Below are 14,819 nucleotides of genomic sequence, written 5' to 3'. Positions count from 1 at the left end.
GTCCTTTTCCTTTGGTTCCAGCTTACAAAGTCCCAGGAAAGGTCCCTGATAGGCTCAGCATGAGTCATCTGTGCTCTTCTTGACAAATCATTTTGGGCCAGATAGCACAGTTCTGCCATCAGCTTGGTTTGGGTTGAGTGCTCACGTTCAAACCAGACCCTGTGATGGAGAGGAAGGATCGAGTAAGCAAATGGCAGCTCCCATCTGAACTATGCATGGGGTGCTGTTCTGTAAAGAAAAATCAGGTGCTATTTCCCCTAGAAAGATAGTGTGCTGGTAGACAAGTGACAGATATTCACCAGATGCAAATGGAATCATATTTCACATGTGTTTTGCCACATACATTTTTACATCTTTCATTTGTCTATGTTCTATGACATAATTTCAGTGATAATAACATTTAATGACAGAGCAATATTCTATTCTGGAATACAGCCATGATGACTGGAAGTGACCATGAGGACAAGAGCCACCCACCAAGGTTGACAGAGCAGGAAGACAGAGAACACCCAGGTCCTTGACAGCATCCTGGAGTTGCTTCACTAGACATGTATTAGTAATTTCTAGATTTTTTTTTTTTCTGAGACAGAGTCTCTCTCTGTCATCCAGACTGGAGTGCAGTGGCACAATCTCGGCTCCCTGCAACCTCTACCTCCCAGGTTCAAGCGATTCTCATGCCTCAGCCTCCTGAGTAGCTGGGATTACAGGCATGCGCCACCATGGCCAGCTGACTTTTTTGTATTTTTAGTAGAGACAGGGTTTTGCCATGTTGTCCAGGCTGATCTCAATCTCCTGGCCTCAAGTGACCCACCACTTCGGCCTCCCAGATTGCTGGGATTACAGGTGCAAGCCACTGCAACCAGCCTTTCTCGACTTCTTGATACGTGAGAAAAATAATCCCTGATTTGGATAAACCACAGTAGTCAAGTTTGTCTTGCATATGGACAAGTGCAGTTCCCAATAAATACACTTCTTGACAGCCTTGCATGATTAAAGGTAGGCCAGGGAAATTAACATCAATGGGAAAGGTAGGGAAGGGTAATGATAGGAACCCCAGAGAGGTTGAAGGGAAGCTGAAATAAGGGACCCTGTAGCCTACTTCTTTTTTGAGGTTTTGAAGGAAACTGACCCATAGAGCATCCTAGAGCCAACATTCGGTGGTTGCAACAGAGTAGAACTGGCATTCATAGCTGAATTGGGTAGCAAGAAGGTAAGAGGTAGTACCCAAGACTTCGATCCTATGTAGCATGAAGGGTTGCAGAAGTCTCTAAGGCTCCTAGTTTGAGTAATGGGATCATCTCCTGCGTTCCCCATACATAGAGATCTTTACTGTAAGTTTCCTTAAAGAGCTGTCATAGGAGCATGACACAGTACATCAAGGACAATGTCCTAAAGTCCTCTGTAGTCCCTGTGGTAGTCAGCCTCCAAGGTGGCCCCCTATGATGGTTAATTTTAGGTGTCAGTTGGGTGTGGTGGTTCAAGCCTGTAATCCCAGCACTTCGGGAGACTGAGGCAGGAGGCTCACTTGAGCCCAGGAGTTCAAGACCAGCCTCAGCAACATAGCAAGACCTCCTCTCTACAAAAAATTTTAAAATTTGCCAGGTGCAGTAGCACATGCCTGTAGTCCTAGCTGCTTGGGAGGCTGAGGTGGGAGGATCACTTGAACCTGGGAGTTTGAGGCTGCAGTGAGCTATGATCACACCACTGCATGGAAGCCTGGGTAACAGAGTGAGACCCTGTCTCTAAAAAAAAGTTTTAGGTGTCAACTTGACTAGATTAAGGAATATCCAGATAGCTGAGAAAGCATTATTTAGGGTTATGTCTGTAAGTGTGTTTGGAAGAGATCGGCATTTAAATCAGTAGACTTATAAGGAAGATCTGCCCTCACCCAGGGTAGATGATACCATCCAGTCAGCTGAGAGCCCAGATAGTGCAAAAGGACAGATGAAAGGCGAATTTTCTCTCTCTTTCTTCTGAGCTAGGACACCCTTCTCTTGATCTCAGACATTAGAACTCCAGGTTCTTCAGCCTTCAGACTTCAGGACTTGCACCAGCAGCCCCTCAAGTTCTTGGGCCTTTGAACTTAAACGGACTCACACTACTGGCTTCCCTGATTCTCTGTATCTATATATCCTATTGGTTCTGTCTCTCTGCAGAACCCTGACTAATACACCCACTATGATCCTTGCCTCTAAGTATTCACACCTTTGTGTAGTCCCCTCCCACACTGTACCAGGATTGGTCTGTGTGACCAAAAGAGTACAGCAGAAATGATGGTCTATCACTTCCAAGGTTAGATTGCAGCTTCTGCTTCTTTCTATCTTAATCACTCACCCTGGGGAAGCCAGCTGACACACTGGGAGGAGAAGCTACAGGTGAGGAAACAGTCACATGAGGGAGACTGGGAGCAAGCAGATCGTCTGGCCCCAGTCGAGCCTTCAGATGACTGTAGTCCCAGCCAGTGTCTAGACTGCAACTTTGTGAGAGACCTTCAGAGATACTCACCTAGGCTGTTCCAGATTCTTAATCAACAGAAATAAAATAATTTTTTTTGAGACAGGGTTTCACTCTGTCTTCCAGGCTAGAGTGCAGTGGTGCCATCCTGGCTTACTGCAGCCTCAGTCTCCCCAGGCTCAAGTGATCCTCTTACCTCAGTCTCCCAGGTAGCCGAGACTACAGGTACGCATCACCAAGCCCAGCTGATTTTTTGATTTTTAGTAGAGATGAGGCCTTGCTATGTTGCCCAGGCTGGTCTTGAACTCCTGGGCTCAAGCAATCCTCCTGCCTCAGCTTCCCAAAGTGTGGGATTATAGGCATAATCCACTGCACCTGGCACATGTTTTGTTTTGTTTTTTAAGGTAAGCAATTATTTTATTTCCTTGGCCTGATGGCATTGACTTCATTACACAAGAACTTGCAGCTGACAGAACTGACACACAGATTTCCCCCAAGAGGAAGAATCCTTTTCATTTGCAGAGATGAATGGAAATGTCATGTCTGAGTGCAATTCCTGCTCCCCACTCCCACCTCAAAAACCCTAAAAGTGATAACAAATCAATAAATCAGTAAAATTCCCATGATTTACTAAAAGTCATCCCTGCAAACCTTTCTAACTAGTAGCTGCAGTGGATAACCAAGAAGGGAAGCAGCTGGCCATCACATAGTATTTCTGTGAGTGTGAGACTGAAGGGACAGTGGCATGGCAGCAAGAATCCTGAATGAGTGAGAGGTGTAGATAATCTACCTTACTTCATACCTGCCCCTTCCCTACATAAGACATCTCTGTCCTGATACATGGAAAATACTAGAGAAGATGCTAGGAGTGGTTTTATTCTGCAATTGGAAATGCCTGAAGCTTGTTAAATTCCAAGGTAGGGGTGATAGAAGGAGCACCAGAGAGAAAGAACAGTTTAGACAGAGATGCTCAACACTCTGTCAATTCCAGTTTAATGCTATTTAATAACAAAACTGTCTTCTTAATCATAACCACCCTCATGCCTAACCCCTATTTTCCAAAAATAAGAGATCCCTGTCTAAATTTCTGGGTTGATGTCTACTGCCACCCCTGGGGTGGCACTGTGATGTTTGTGAGATTGTAACTGGGATGGGAGAAAAGAAGTGTGGGACAGGGAAGATCAGGGGCCACGATGCATCAATTACAGTGGGTCTTTTTTGGTTCCCAGGTGTGGTCCACTACCACAAGTCCCCTTTCCCTACCTGTCTTGTGCAACTGTCAAAAATAGAATCTCTGCCCAAAGAGAAGGGAGTACAGGGAGTTGCTGCTGGACTGCCATCATCTCTGACCCCAACTTGTCCACCTCCTGACCCTTCCATGAAATTGCACAAAAATTAAATCTCAGGAATGCTGTAAAATTACATCATCCCCATTCCTCTACCAAAGCCAATGCAACAGCTCTGTCCTGATAAGCTTTCTCCCTGAGCTGAGGAAGCAGCAAAAAATATCAATTGAGCATGTGAAAATGTGATGACGGTGTGTGTAGTGTAGTTTCTAGATGTCTTCACCTTCTGTCTCCTCGCGGTGGGAGCCGCCCTCTTTTTCCCCAAGTCGCGCATACACCCCTCCCCTACCCCCAAGTCCAGATGCTTCCATCTGCTGGGCTTCCAACCACTCATTTCCCATAGACACTCTCATTACTGTAGGCCACATACAGAAAATCATCTTCCTCATGACTGTCCTCATACAGTTGGCCCACGGTAGCACTAGTGGGAGGGATTGTGTTGTTGACAAAGAAGAATAAGGCGTCCTCAGGTCTCAGGTGGATTCTCTTCCGGATTAAGAATTAGAACTGGCCATTGGTAAGGTCGGAGGGCACTAGGTACTTCCTCTTGCCCAGATCAGGCACCCTGGCTTTTGGAGCCTTCTCTACAATCACAGGGACCCTGTCCAGATATTTCTTCCAGATATTTTCTGCTTCGCTTTTCCGATACTCAAAGGGATGGTCCTCCTTGTACTGGAACTTCATGATGAATCACATGGCTTCCGAGATCCCCGCGCAAGGCCTGCCTTCTTCGCCGCTGACCGCAGGCCGCGTCCCGCTCCCTCCGCTGACGTATGCTCAGAATAGGGGCAGAAATGTCTGCTTCTGGGTCAACAGCGCTGGTCCGAGTGTGCGGGCGGGCGGGCGGAAGGTGGGGTGGGAGGGGGACCTCAGGTGCTCCTGCCTGGAGGTAGAGGAAAGCCAGGTGGAGAAATACTGGCGGCTTTTCCGAACAGCTGGGAGCACAAAAACCAAATATTTGGTTTTTCAACCCAATAAATTTGGGGATAATTTGTTACACAGCAACAGACAATGATAGAATCTCTCTTTTAAAAAAAATCAGTTCTGAGCCGGGCGCGGTGGCTCAAGCCTGTAATCCCAGCACTTTGAGAGGCCGAGACGGGCGGATCATGAGGTCAGGAGATCGAGACCATCCTGGCTAACACGGTGCAAACCCCGTCTCTACTAAAAAAAAAAAAAAAAAAACCAGCAGGGCGAGGTGGCAGGCGCCTGTAGTCCCAGCTACTCGGGAGGCTGAGGCAGGAGAATGGCGTGAACCCGGGAGGCGGAGCTTGCAGTGAGCTGAGATCCAGTCACTGCACTCCAGCCTGGGCGACAGAGCCGAACTCCATCTCAAAAATAAATAAATAAATAAATAAATAAATAAGTTCTGGCCGGGTGCGATGGCTCACGCCTGTAACCGCAGCACTTTGGGAGGCTGAGGCAGGCCTGAGGTCAGGAGTTCGGGACCAGCCTTGCCAACATGGTGAAAACCCGTCTCTACTAAAGATACAAAAAATTAGCCGGCGTGGTGGTGCACGCTTGTAATCCTAGCTACTTGGGAGGCTGAGGCAGGAGAATTGCTTGAACCCAGGAGGCGGAGGTTGCAGTGAGCTGCAGTCACGCCATTGTAGTCCAGCCTGGGCGACAGGGCAAGACTCAGTCTCAAAAAATAAAATAAATAAAATAAAATAAATTCAGTTCTATTAATTGCTGAAGTCTTTCTCTGTTTTCATGCTCCTTGAAGTCCTTTCACAGTTTTTCCTCGCTCCTCTATGCCTCCTCTTGGTCACGCCCTTTAGCACGCAACCCCCAACAGGTATGATAGTCTCTTCAGGTGGCCATTGCGGGTACATAATTGGTTTCCTGCACTGACTGCTCTTGTCATGAGACCAAACTTCCTTTCTATCACTCCCCACACACCTGATCATTGTGAACAAACCGCTGAGAGAACAAGGTAAGGCAGAAGAAACAGAAGCTGGAGAGAGTGACAGGGGATAGCCACCAGCCAGATTCTGTGACTCTTCATTCATCTCCCCACTCCAGTCCCAGATTGAAGAGTAATCTTCATGATCTCCCTGATGGCAAAATGCTAGAAAGACTTACCGAGGGGCTGAAGATGCCTTTAGTTCTCCAGGTCCTGAACTCTGTTCCAGTTACAGAAGGCCTGGCAATCCCTAGGTTTCCTGGGCATTCCTTTGTTACTGAGCTCCTCTGGGATTTCCATTTTCCTTATTTTCATCTGACTAAATCTAACTACATCTAACTACCTCTGCTAACTAGATATTTGTTCACAGTCGACAGAGTTTCTGAAAATGCAATGTAGTTATCTTGCAGATGACTACAATTGTAGCAAAATAACGAAGATGCAACTGGCTATATGAAAAAAATGAAGACAAAATATTACTTAGGATTTTGATACCTTTTAGGGTTTATCTCCCCTTTTGGCCTGTGAACTTCATGAAGGTAATGGTTATGTATGATTCCCGAGTAACCACAGTTCCCAGAACGATCTTGAGTATAGAATGTTCCCAATAAATATCCACTGGGAAATGCACCCTATTTTTGTTGAAGGAATGGTGGAATTAGCATCAAAGGGATCTTCAACATTAACTCTATGGCTGGCAATTCTAAGCGTTTTATAGTACATCACAAAATGTTCTTTCTTTTTCTAAATTGCACTGAATCAACAAACGGAGTAGACAGGCACATTTTCTTCACTTTAAGGAAAGACGTTATTATTTTTTAGCTAGGGGCCGACCCAAAGTGACCACTGGCTTTCACATGAGACTCAGGAGCCTCCCCAGTTTGAAGCCCAATATCACATTTCCCAGAATACTTGATGCCCACGCCCGCCTTCTCTGGCTATCAACCAGACGGAAAGGGGATGCGCCTGGGAGTTTGATGCCAAGGGAAGGATGCGGAACGTCTGTTTTCTCCTAAGGGCGTCTGCTGGGCCTTTCTTATGTCCAGTTTGAGTTGGTCTGAGACCCAGCCTCCGCAAACACCCTGCAGGCCGGGGATGAGGTGGAAGACTGGGCAGAAGAGAGGCTGCAAAGGCCAGAGGGCTGAGCTGCTCTGCGCTGGGGAGGGGCGAGGTGCCAGAGCGCGGGAGACCTCACGGTGGGCACCAGGCTGCTCCGCGGTAGGTGGGTGAGGCCAGGAGATTCACATCAGCAGATGCCACAGTGAGGGCACAGCATTTAGATCCCTCGGCTCCAAACAGGCGGTTCCTGGGGGCCGGTAGCTGGGGAATTGGGTTTACCACTTTTCAACGCTTGGAACTGGACATCCACGGCTCCGAGTCCTTTGAGGTCTTGCTCGGGACTACGTTTCCCAGAAGGCTAGGCGGTAATTGATAGCTCTGTCAGCCTATGGACAGAGAAAAATTCTAGCCATGGAAACTGAAAAGCCAATAGCAAGAGGACAGGGGCGGTACTTTCCGGCTGCGAGCTGTCGAAGCCGGAGTCACACCTGTGTCCCCACAGCCCTGTCACGAATCCCAGTCGGGTTCTGGGAGGGACCGCCTCGGGGTTGCGGGCCGGGTGCGGCTCGGCGGTGGAGGACTCACTTCCTGCTCCATCCCCGGCTGGGCCCTGGGGCGGTGAGTGATCCAAGGAGGGAGACGGCGGCAGCAGCGGCGCGCTGCTGAGGGGCGTGGAGGGGGCTCGCCCGCCACCCAGACGTTTTCTCAGCGGGGTTCCAGCGCTGGCCTTTGGGAGCCCCCGGGGCTTGCTGGGGTGTGGGAGAGGTAGCTGTGGTCTCTATACCGTCGTCGAGATAAGTCATTCTCTTAATCAGTTTTCTTGCTTCTCGATGGTGGTCCCCGGGTTTCAGCTGATCTGCTACCCTCTGACCGCCGCACCCTGGTTAGGGCCCCAGCACCGAGAAGAAGAACGGGGTTCAGCCCCACGCGTGCAGTCATGTTCCTATTAATAAACCCGGTGAACGCACTGGAGCTTCTCACAGTGGCACTTAGTCACAGCCCCTCAGAGCTGTGGGGCCTTGGAGGTCACCTGCGCATGGGGAAAGGGACGGGCTGGGAAACAGGGTTTCTATAACCGTGGCTAAGAAGTCTCCAGCAAGGGGGCCCTGCAGCTGTGTTTTGTAATGAATGTAGAAATAAAAATTATACTAAAAACTCTTTTTTTTTTTCCTTTTTCTTCTTCTTTTTTTTTTTTTTAGAAGGGATTTCGCTCTTGTTGCCCAGGCTGGAATGCAACGGTGCTATCTCCGTTCACTGTAGTCCTGGCCTCCCGGGTTCAAGCGATTCTCCTGCAGCAGCCTCTCGAGTAGTTGGTATTACAGGTGTGTGCCACCACACCCGGCTAATTTTGTATTCTTAGTAGAGACAGGGTTTCACCATGTTGGCCAGGTTGATCTCGAACTCCTGACCCCAGGTGATCTGCCCATCTCGTCCTCCCAAAGTGCTGGAATTACAGTCATGAGCCACAGCGCCCGACCGATACTCAAAACTGTTATTACCATTTTTACTTTCTAATTACATTATTGTTGTTTGTTAAAGTTTTAAACCAGAGAGATGGTTTTTAGATCCTTAAAAACCCAATACTTTATAAATGACCAATAATAATGTCTGTAAATACATAAATATTTCCCCCAAAAGTGTGTGTGTGTGTGTGTGTGTGTCTGTCTGTGTGTCTGTGTCTGTATCTGTGTTCCAGTAGTAAATAGGTGCTTTGTAGTGGGACAAAAGATGTGAAAGAGTAAAACTTCTTCACCCTAGTCTGGTCCTTCCTCCCCTGAAATTCAACATTCTTTGTAGTGGGTGGTCATGCTGGCTGCAATTTTTTTTTTTTTTTTTTTTTTAAGGGAGAGACAGGGGCTCACTCTGTTGCTAGGCTGGAGTGCATGGAGTGCAGTGGCGCCATCATAGCTCACTGCAGCCTTGAACCCCTGGGCTGAAGTGATCCTCCCACCTCAGCCTCCTGAGTAGCTGGGACCACAAGAGCATGCCACCATGCCTGGCTGATTTTTAAAAGTTCTTTGTAGAGAAATGGGTCTCAATATGTTGCTGAGGCTGGTGTATTGGAAACTTTTTAAGGGAAAAAACTTTATCTTAATTTCTTTGTGACTCCTATGCCTGGCAACATATTGATTGTTGAATAAATTACTGATCCATCCAGTAGTTGACTCTGACTATCCTCCAAAAAGTAATGTTCTTCATGATATTGCTGTCAATTTATTAATATATTAATGATTGGTTTCAGCCCCTAAGAGTTATGTTTTGTGCTTATCCCCATTGACTTTCACTTATTTTTACAACCTATCCATGTCTTTTTGAAAAAAAAACATGTCTTTTTCGGTCTTATTTCTGACTCCATTAAGATCTTGAAATAGAATGGTATCCAACACAGTTCCCTTTGGGGTTCTGCATAATCTGTCCCTTGAGGTTGACCCCAAATCTGCAAGCCAAGAAGTCAGCTGTTCTCATAACTAATATGAGTATAGTTAAGTCCACAATTTCCTTGTTTGCTGAGGAAAATGAAGTTGGGGAGAATCAAAACTTTCCAGAAATCAAATTGTACCTACCAACTCTCTCCTTTGTTTACCTTGTTCATCGTGGACAATTTTTTCCTCAAAAAGTTAATGTATCTAAAAGACTGGGTTCTGTCGATGTGTTTGGGAGGCCTAGGCCTCTCTTAGTAATGGGAAAGTTGGCTAGGAGAAGACGTATGTAAAAACAGACTAAGAAAAGCAACCCTCTGTGGTTGACAGAATTTACCTCAGGACCATTCTGATCAGGTGTAGGGGGTTGCTTGTGTACACTGATGGCCATTTTTTGGCTTTCAGACAATGGTGAGAATACCTAGGGAGCTACTGATGCATATTGAGGTCTCTTGCTTTAGGAACTGATGACCCTTGATAATGTGGCTGGGGACTTCAGGGAAGAGTGGGTTACCTGGACACTGCTTAGAGAATCCTCTTCAGGAATGCCACCCAGCACAGTTAGAAGAATGGGCTTTCAAAGGGTAAGTATGCTACTCTCCTTTATTTTATTTATTTATCTTGTTTTTTAGAGATGGGGTCTCGCTCTGTCATCCAGGCTGGAGTGCGTGATCTCAGTTCACTGCAACCCTTGCCTCTTGGGCTCAATCAATTCTCCCACCTCAACCTCCTGAGTAGCTGGGATCACAGGCATGTGCCACCATGCCCAGCTAATTTTTGGTGTTTTTAGTAGAGACAGGATTTTGCTATGTTGGCCAGGCTGGTCTCAAACTCCTGAGCTCAAGCAATCCACTGCTTCCGCCTTCCAAAGTGCTGGGATTATGGGTGCCACCATGCCTGGCCACTACTCTCCTTTAATTTGAGACTTAGATAAAGGGCCCAGGTCTGAGTAGTCTCTGGTATGTTGGTGTCTTAGAGCTCCAGACCTCTGTAAGATTAATTGTTGCCTCCTTGGCAGAAAAAGAATTACGTCTTTATGCATTTTATGGTTTGTAAACGTCTTTGCTATTTATTGTCTTTTTAATATCTCATCAAAACTTTTTGATATATATATTACTATCCCCCTTTTCCAGCCTGGGTTGGACTCTCACCTCTGCCACTTAACTTTTGAGACTTTTGAGGTCTTTGTGGAAAAGCAGGTAATTTTTTCTGTCACTTAAAAACAGGCTGGGCGCAGTGGCTCACGCCTGTAATCCCAGCACTTTGGTAGGCCAAGGTGGGTGGATCACAAGGTCAGGAGTTCAAGACCAGCCTGGCCAACATGATGAAACCCCATCTCAAAAAAAAGTCAGATATATGGTTTAATCTAATGTTTGACTTCAACAAAATAATATTGTATTCCATAAAACAAAATACTAGGTGGTTATTTTAAGTGATGTAAAGAAAGATATTTATTGTTGTCAAAATATATTTGTGATACAACATGGAAGAAAGAATGTGCAGCTGAATGTACAGTATAATACCAATATTATCCTTTTGTGCTTGTTTTAAAATTGTATACATGCTTAGAAAAATGCTGGTAGGATAGTAACTCTTCAGTGGTGGGATTAGGGATGATGTTTGTTTTCATTTTGCTTGTCTTTTTCTTTAATGAGTATACGTTACTTGTATAATAGATGAAGTAGGCCAGGTGCAGTGGCTCACGCCTCTAATCCCAGCACTTTGGGGGGCCAAGGCCAGTGGATCACTTGAGGTCAGGAGTTCAAGACCCGCCTGGCCAACATGGTAAAACCTCGACTCTACTAAAAATACAAAAATTAGAGTGCGGTGGCTCTCTCCTGTAATCCCAGCACTTTGGGAGGCCAAAGTGAGCGAATCACTTGAGGTCAGGAGTTTGAGACCAACCTGGCCCACACGGAGATAACCCATCTCTACTAAAAATACAAAAAAATTATCCAGGAATCGCTTGAACCCAGGAGGCAGAGGTTGCAGTGAGCCGAGATCGCACCACAGCACACAGCCTGGGTGACAGAGCGAGACTCTGCCACAAAAAAAAAAAAAAAAGAGTAAAGCAGGAGGAAGGGTAGCCAGGATATTTGAGAAAGAGTAATTGGAGGTATTTTGTTTGTTTGTTTGTTTTTTTGAGACAGAGTCTTGCTCTGTTGCCCAGACTGGAGTGCAATGGTGCGGTCTCGGCTGACTGCAACCTCCGCCTCCCAGGTTCAAGCAATTCTCCTGCTCAGCCTCCAGAGTAACTGGGATTACAGGCGCCTGCTACCATGCCCAGCTGATTTTTATATTTTTAGTAGAGACAGGGTTTCTCCGTGTTGGCCAGGCTGGTCTCGAACTCCCGACCTCAGGTGATCCACCTGCCTCAGGCTCCCAAAGTTCTGGGATTACAGGCGTGAGTCACCGCGCCCGGCCTCTTATCCCTATTTTATTGATGAAGACATCGAGACACAGAGTTTAAGTAACTTTCTTAAGGCCGCACAGCTTGTAAGAGGCAGGATTATGACTCAAACCCAGGCAGTGTGAATGCTGAGTTTGCACTCATTATCTCTACACTATATTGCCTCAGTGTATCATTGTTATAATGGAATTTCTTTGATTATAGTGAGGTTAAGCATTTTTCATATATTTATAGGCTACTTAACAAGTGTTTATCTTTTTCTCGTGGCTTTTTTGACTGCTGCCATTCTGGGAAAATGTTAAAGCCCAACATTATAGTTAACTTCCTTCATTCTTTCAAAGGGTGAGGTCATGGCAGCTTTGTTTCTGATAAAATCCTCTCCGTATTTAACTTTAGCCTTGTGCCTTCAGAAATGGTTATTGTATTTACTTCAGAGTTTCTGTCAACTGAATCTGTTTTTTTGTTTGTTTGTTTTGTTTTTATGGGAGGAAAAGGGCTTTTTTTTCCTTAGTCTTTTGGGGAAATCACCCTGTTTTATCACTGTACCATGGCTGTACTTTTAATGAGACCAAATACATGTTAGAGTTTCCCTGGTGTTCTCTCATACCTAGGCAGGGAGTAGGGCTTGGATTTTGGTCAGGCCTTGTGTGATTGACTCAGACTCACATCCTATGTTTACATTCCTGTGTAGAATTTCCAGGCCTAGTGTAATCTCCCATTTGGAGCAGAAAGAAGAGCCATGGGTCCTACCACTCCAAAACTTTGAGGCAAGGAAGATCCTGAGGGAAAGCCACGCAGGTGAGATGTGAGTACTCCCCAGTGGAAGGAAATCTAGCATTTCAGCCTTGTTTAGATGAAGAATTTGGAATGTCGCCCTAGAATTTTGTTCCTACTAGCAGACATTTAAATTTGACTTAATGGTCAGTAGTTGACTAAATAAAGTCTACATTTTGACTAAGCATTTCACTTTTGCCTAACCTATGTTTTTTTTTGAGATGGAGTCTCCCTCTGTCTCCCAGCCTGGAGTGCAGTGACACAATCTCTGCTCACAGCAACCTCCGCCTCCCGGGTTCAAGTGATTCTCCTGCCTCAGCCTCCTGAGTAGCTGGGACTATAGGCATCCGCCACCATGCCAAGCTAATTTTTGTATTTTTAGTAGAGATGGAGTTTCACCACATTGGCCAGGCTGGTCTCGAACTCCTAACCTCAAGTGCTCTGCCTGCCTCGGCCTTCCAAAGTGCTGGGATTACAGGCGTAAGCCACCACGCCTGGCCTAAACCTATAATATCTTCTAAAGAAACCACCCAATATTAACAATATGTGGTCTTCACTTGAAGGATATCAAGATTCATCTGGCCATCTTAAAATTTAAAAAGTTTAGGAATTCATGTGTTCTGACAGCTCAATGAACCTCAATAAACTTTTCACAAAGTGAAAAGCAGACCGGTTGAATTAAGTGCAATCTGCTACAGAAACAGGGATTTTAATCTTTTTCACTGTTTTCTGATATTCCTTCCTGATAACTGATAACTTTATTCTCTGTTACTTACATTAATTTTTCAGACTTTGAGCATCAGGTGGCAAAGCTCAATCAGGACATTTCTGAAACAGTGGAACAATGTGGAACATCCTCAGAAAGAACCAATAAAGATCTTTCTCATACTCTTAGTTGGGGAGGAAACTGGGAGCAAGGCCTAAAATTAGAAGGGCAACATGGAACCCTTCCAGGAGAGGACCAGCTGGAGCCCTTTTCACAGGAGAGGGATTTAAACAAGCTCCTGGATGGATATGTAGGAGAGAAGCCTATGTGTGCAGAATGCGGGAAAAGCTTTAACCAGAGTTCCTATCTCATAAGACACCTAAGAACCCACACTGGCGAGAGGCCCTATACGTGCACTGAGTGTGGGAAAGGCTTCAAACAGAGCTCAGACCTTGTCACCCATCGCAGAACACACACAGGAGAGAAGCCCTACCAATGCAAGGGGTGTGAGAAAAAATTCAGCGACAGCTCAACACTCATCAAGCATCAGAGAACCCACACAGGGGAGAGACCCTATGAGTGCCCAGAGTGTGGGAAGACTTTTGGGCGGAAGCCACACCTCATTATGCACCAAAGAACCCACACAGGCGAGAAGCCCTACATGTGCCTGGAATGTCACAAAAGCTTCAGTCGAAGCTCAAATTTCATCACTCACCAGAGGACCCACACAGGGGTGAAGCCTTACACGTGTAATGACTGTGGGGAGAGTTTTAGCCAGAGCTCGGATTTGATTAAGCACCAACGAACTCACACAGGAGAACGGCCCTTCAAATGCCCAGAGTGTGGGAAGGGCTTCAGAGATAGTTCTCATTTTGTAGCTCACATGAGTACTCATTCAGGAGAAAGACCTTTCAGTTGTCCTGATTGCCACAAAAGCTTCAGTCAGAGCTCACATTTAGTCACGCACCAAAGAACACACACAGGTGAGAGACCTTTTAAGTGTGAAAACTGTGGGAAAGGATTCACTGACAGCTCTGCCCTCATTAAGCACCAACGAATCCACACAGGAGAAAGACCCTACAAATGTGGGGAGTGTGGGAAGAGCTTCAATCAGAGCTCCCACTTTATTACCCATCAGAGAATCCACTTAGGAGACAGGCCCTATCGATGTCCTGAGTGTGGCAAGACCTTCAATCAGCGTTCCCATTTCCTCACACACCAGAGAACGCATACAGGAGAAAAACCTTTCCACTGTGGTAAATGTAACAAGAGCTTCCGTCAGAAAGCGCATCTTTTATGCCATCAAAACACCCATTTGGTTTAGGAAATAGTCTTTAGTGTTCTGCTGCTCCCTTGCGAATTTTCATTGCTACTGTCTTCAAGCACCCCAAATAGAGAAAACCTGGGCATCAGTGGCTCAATTTAGGCCCTGATCTATCCTCCCTCTTTCTTGTCTATGTTATAACAGAGAGGATAAACTTAAAGGGACCAAATAACGGTCCGAATACAAAAGGCATTCCTTCAGTGTGTGACTGACGCTTAGGGAAATGTGAGTTTAATAGTTGATGCTAGCCAGGCGTGGTGGCTCACGCTTGTAATCCCAGCACTTTTGGGAGGCCAAGGCGGATGGATCACTTGAGGTCAGGAGTCTGAGACCATCCTGGCTAACACGGTGAAACCCCGTCTCTACTAAAAATACAAAAACTTAGCCAGGCGTGGTGGCGGGCGCCTGTAGTCCCAGCTA

General features: G+C 46.1%; 1 protein-coding gene and 1 pseudogene across 1 annotated transcript; one reads left to right on the top strand and one right to left on the bottom strand.

Moving 5' to 3' along the window:
• Positions 1-4,130: 4,130 nt before the first annotated feature.
• LOC105515579 lies at positions 4,131-4,484 on the bottom strand (annotated as a pseudogene).
• A 2,732-nt stretch (positions 4,485-7,216) lies between these two features.
• On the top strand, positions 7,217-14,599 carry ZNF774 (zinc finger protein 774). Its single transcript, XM_011947395.1, has 4 exons — positions 7,217-7,383; positions 9,647-9,769; positions 12,287-12,393; positions 13,159-14,599. The coding sequence occupies exons 2-4, from the start codon at positions 9,666-9,668 to the stop codon at positions 14,397-14,399; spliced, it is 1,452 nt and encodes a 483-aa protein (XP_011802785.1). The 5' UTR covers positions 7,217-7,383; positions 9,647-9,665; the 3' UTR covers positions 14,400-14,599.
• The last annotated feature ends 220 nt before the right edge of the window (positions 14,600-14,819 follow it).

The sequence above is a fragment of the Colobus angolensis genome, unplaced genomic scaffold, assembly GCF_000951035.1.
Source record: "Colobus angolensis palliatus isolate OR3802 unplaced genomic scaffold, Cang.pa_1.0 Scaffold264, whole genome shotgun sequence".
In the NCBI taxonomy this organism is placed as follows: Eukaryota; Metazoa; Chordata; class Mammalia; order Primates; family Cercopithecidae; genus Colobus; species Colobus angolensis.
Note: the sequence above shows the minus strand (reverse complement) of the source record. Positions and strands in the feature narration are given on the sequence as shown.